This window comes from Bolinopsis microptera, chromosome 13, assembly GCF_026151205.1.
Source record: "Bolinopsis microptera isolate Bmic1 chromosome 13, MBARI_Bmic_1.0, whole genome shotgun sequence".
Classification (NCBI taxonomy): domain Eukaryota; kingdom Metazoa; phylum Ctenophora; class Tentaculata; order Lobata; family Bolinopsidae; genus Bolinopsis; species Bolinopsis microptera.
In genome coordinates, this window is record NC_087084.1 from 11,297,698 (window position 1) to 11,301,957 (window position 4,260).

Genomic DNA, 4,260 nt, shown 5'->3' on the forward strand with positions numbered 1-4,260 from the left:
ATGGAGGAACGAATGGATAGGGGCAAGTTCGAGTATCGTGGGAATACTAAAAGTAAAGTAATTGCTGATGTTCATTTTGAGGACGATTCTTCTTACAAAGTTAGTCGAGGGAAAATGTTTGCTCAGTTCGCTTTACGGGCGATTCCCGTAATCATTTGTTCCTGACTCGACCACGAAAACCAGCTCGACAAGTGGCAGAGTGGCAGAATGGTAGAGTGGCTATGAACAAGTGGCAGAGTGGCAGAGTGGCTATGAACCTGCAATGTTTCATTTAAAGCAGCTCGATTTGCTTTGAAATATTTAATCGAGTATTACCGTGCCCGAACAAATGGTCAAATTAAATTTGTGTTTAACCTTTATCGTAAATATACGCGTACCGTCCCAAATTCATTGTTCATACATTTGACGGATGAATCGTGCCTCAAGCGGAAGGCGTCGTGTCTAGGGTTGCAAGGCGTCGCGTCTAGCCCTAGGGTTACAAGGCGTCGCGTCTAATAAGTAATAGAGTAATAGGGTTGCAATAGCCGAAAGTATTACCTAGCGTACCAAGACCTCTGCGTGCATTCGTTTTTATTCTTAATTTTGTTTCTCCATCCGTGAAAGAAGAGAGCCATTATATACTATTACCAATACTATGCTACCACTTCAGCGACACTACGCGAACGTGGAGGGTGACCATTTAGTTAACATTCACGATTAGATCTTCGTCATAATCGAGAAGCTGGCTACCTTACGCTAAATCAAAGAAAATGAGCCAATAGTTGATTTGTTTACTTCTTCAGGTAACAGGAGAAGGATTTGCTCAACCACTTGACGGATGTCAGAATCTGGAACTGAACTGTAACAGTCCTCTTCCGATCAACTTCAATATTGTGGGAACCATTATTCAGACTAACTTCCGGATGTTTACACAATACACAGGTATACCATTTTGAGTTTACACTAGAGAAATAATTTCCTGAGACAGCTGTGTATATCCAAAAGAGTCCACCAGTATTTGCTGTTATTAGCAATTAATGGACACATAATGTGTTTCCGAGCATTTGATCAATTTAACATTGTGTAGTTCATTGCAATTTGTTAGTGTAATATTAGTAAAGTAGTAACAGCGTTATATATTTGTCAGGAACTATGGTGTACGACTTTTTCAAAACCGGATTTCCTGGCTCAATGAACGTAGAGCTGGAGGGGAAGTTTACTGATGGCATGACAGTCCGGGCTACCTGTACTCTCACCCATGTTAAGGAAACTCTTATCTGCAGGTACTTGTCGGTTACTGCCTTATATGGGCATGACTTGTCGGTTACTGCCTTATATGAGAGTATGAGTATGACTTGTCGGTTACTGCCTTATATGGGCATGACTTGTCGTTACTGCCTTATATGGGCATGACTTGTCGGTTACTGCCTTATATGAGAGTATGAGTATGACTTGTCGGTTACTGCCTTATATGGGCATGACTTGTCGGTTACTGCCTTATATGGGCATGATTTGTCGGTTACTGCCTTATATGAGAGTATGAGTATGACTTGTCGGTTACTGCCTTATATGGGCATGACTTGTCGGTTACTGCCTTATATGGGCATGATTTGTCGGTTACTGCCTTATATGGGCATGACTTGCTACTGCCTTATTGAGGTAGTTACATGGGCATGCCGGCTTGTTACTTATTATTTGTTATTTAACCGCAATTTAAGCTGATTACGCACTGGGGGTCATTTGACATTTGATTCTTTCAAGTAAATCTCCGATTTAAAAAAAAGAACCCATTTAATCCTCGAAATGTTATCCCAACAAGCTCAGAAAACTCAGTAAGTTTACACCTACTTCAGGTGTCAGGTGCATTTTGAAGGTGTGGGGGAGGAAAGCCTGGCTAAATCAGAGGATCTTAGTCAGACCATGCCCTGCTTTGAGGTCGTGGACAAGGGAGACAAGGCTGATGAGGCACTGACCAATATTGATCTCGTAAGTTTGTGCACTTTTTATCGCTGATTTAATTCTCATTGCTCATCGCGGCCGTTGTGGAGGGAGGGAGGGATTTATAGGGCGTTTGTCATCTCCGCAATCGTTTTAACTAGTTATTCTTATCATAGTAACGTGTTACTGATCAAAACCAACCCATTTTAAATTCAACAATAGCTAACTTCTTGCACGGAGTTATTTGAATATTATTCCTCTTTCCATTGGCAGGTTTGGAGAACAGGAAGCGGAAGCTACAGCTGCAGGCTGAACAGTCTCATCAAGTGCGCTGGAAACTTCGCTCCTCCTTTCCATTTCATAGGTTGGTATTTCATAAGTTTCTTTTTCGTTGTTTATTGTTTACATTGATTTAACTTTAAGAAATCTAATATTTATGTACCTGGCTATTTTTTATTTTATCATTACAATGTTGAATGTACGAGTTCGGAGTTTCTCATGTAATTTAAATGTTAAACTCTTTCTTCTTCTTTTGTTAATACTTTTACAACTTATATCACAGCTACCTGATTACTGTAGACGTTTTATTGTCATCTTTATTTTAATTCCTGTTTAACTCTTGTTTAATTATCCAGGACACGAGTATAAGCTGACAGAAAAGTCTGAGAACAATCTACACTTTGCCCAACGTCAGAAGTCTCGAGGAACAGTCATTAACTACTACAAGAACAGTAATTAATGTAGACGGATCTGAGATAGCGATACAATACTAATAGGATATAATTGCTTTTACTTAGACAGTGATGGATCTTTAAATTTCTTAATAGTATCAATCGGTGACTTTTCTCTTCCCCTCTTTGTCTTGAAGTTGAATGCATGATGAACAATTACAATTTGCAGTTACTTTGTGACGTCATAATTGTAGTAAACCGTCGTTATAGCTTTATTTCACGAGGTATATTCGGTCACTGCGGCAGCTGAACGCTTAGAGATTCGTAGTGAATGGTTAAGTTTATTTCATAAATGTTTAATCTCTAGATGTAGGATATTTGTCATTAAGTTTAATAATCCGGAAGAGAATCGTGGTGTTGTTATTTTTGGACTGTAAGAATGTTGTTATGCGGCTAGTTAAAGGAAGTATTATTAATTGGACGATGATTGGACACTAACTTTTGATGCAACTTTCTGCAAATCTTGATTTTGCTGATATATTTTGCTTCTGTTATAGTTTAATGTGTTTTTTCATTTAATTGTGCAGCAAAAATAAAACTTATTGAATTCCATCGTTTTTAACCCCTCGCTCCCTCCCTCCCTCCCTCCCTCCCTCCCTCCCTCCCTCCCTCCCTCCCTCCCTCCCTCCCTCCCTCCCTCCCTCCCTCCCTCCCTCCCTCCCTCCCTCCCTCCCTCCCTCCCTCCCTCCCTCCCTCCCTCCCTCCCTCCCTCCCTCCCTCCCTCCCTCCCTCCCTCCCTCCCTCCCTCCCTCCCTCCCTCCAGTACCACTAATAATAATCATATCTCGACGTTATATCTCTATCACTCTGCTCGTGCTTGACATAATAATTATACGAGAAACTGTTTTTGCAGATCGCAATATCAAGTGACAAGTACATCTAACTTTAAAAACCGTTCTATGCTATATATAATAATATATAATATATACTGTCTCGTGTACTTCTCACTGCACAGACAAACACACCGAACACGGCCATTTTTTTCTTCTCTTTTTCTCTCTCTCACATTTAAACTGTACAGGTACAGTAACGTGCTATAATTATCTGCTAATTCTCGATGACTTCCTTGAAAGGATATGACATAGTGTTGTGTATGAACGAAGTACCTACAGTGTATACTTGCTGCTATTGTTATTCTGCCACCTTGCCTGTGTCTTGCTGTTTGTTTGTGTACACGTTGTCTTGTACGCACTGTTTTTCTTCCTTTGTAGTCATGACTCATGATAGTAAAAGGTATTTAACACCTATAAAAGTCACGTGACAGTCGAATGTAGAGTGATTAATCATCATCCTATTTAACACCTAACATCACCACTTATTGTTTGGTCGTTTGTTTGTAGAACCCATACCCAATCTCGTATCGGTCAATTGTGAGTGTAAATACAGGTGGTACCTACAATTTATTAGGCATTTAGAGTTCTAATTGTCTCATATACGCACTCTTTTTTCTTCTTTTGTACCTTTATAGTACTAAGTGAAAGTAAGAGGTATTTATTTTTAACATAATACCTAAACACCGCCGCCACTTATTATACTGATAATTTGAGGAAAATTTGTGCTTTGTTAAGTATTTAGCGAGCTGCTAATAGTGAATTTAAAAATTAAAACGCTG

The 4,260-nt window shown here is 39.6% G+C and overlaps 1 protein-coding gene across 1 annotated transcript; it reads left to right on the forward strand.

Moving 5' to 3' along the window:
* LOC134824886 (uncharacterized) lies at positions 1–3,150 on the forward strand. The gene is made up of 6 exons (XM_063836867.1): positions 1–99; positions 783–921; positions 1,127–1,262; positions 1,833–1,965; positions 2,191–2,281; positions 2,553–3,150. Exons 1-6 carry the CDS (start codon positions 1–3, stop codon positions 2,654–2,656), a joined length of 702 nt encoding a protein of 233 aa, XP_063692937.1. The 3' UTR covers positions 2,657–3,150.
* The last annotated feature ends 1,110 nt before the right edge of the window (positions 3,151–4,260 follow it).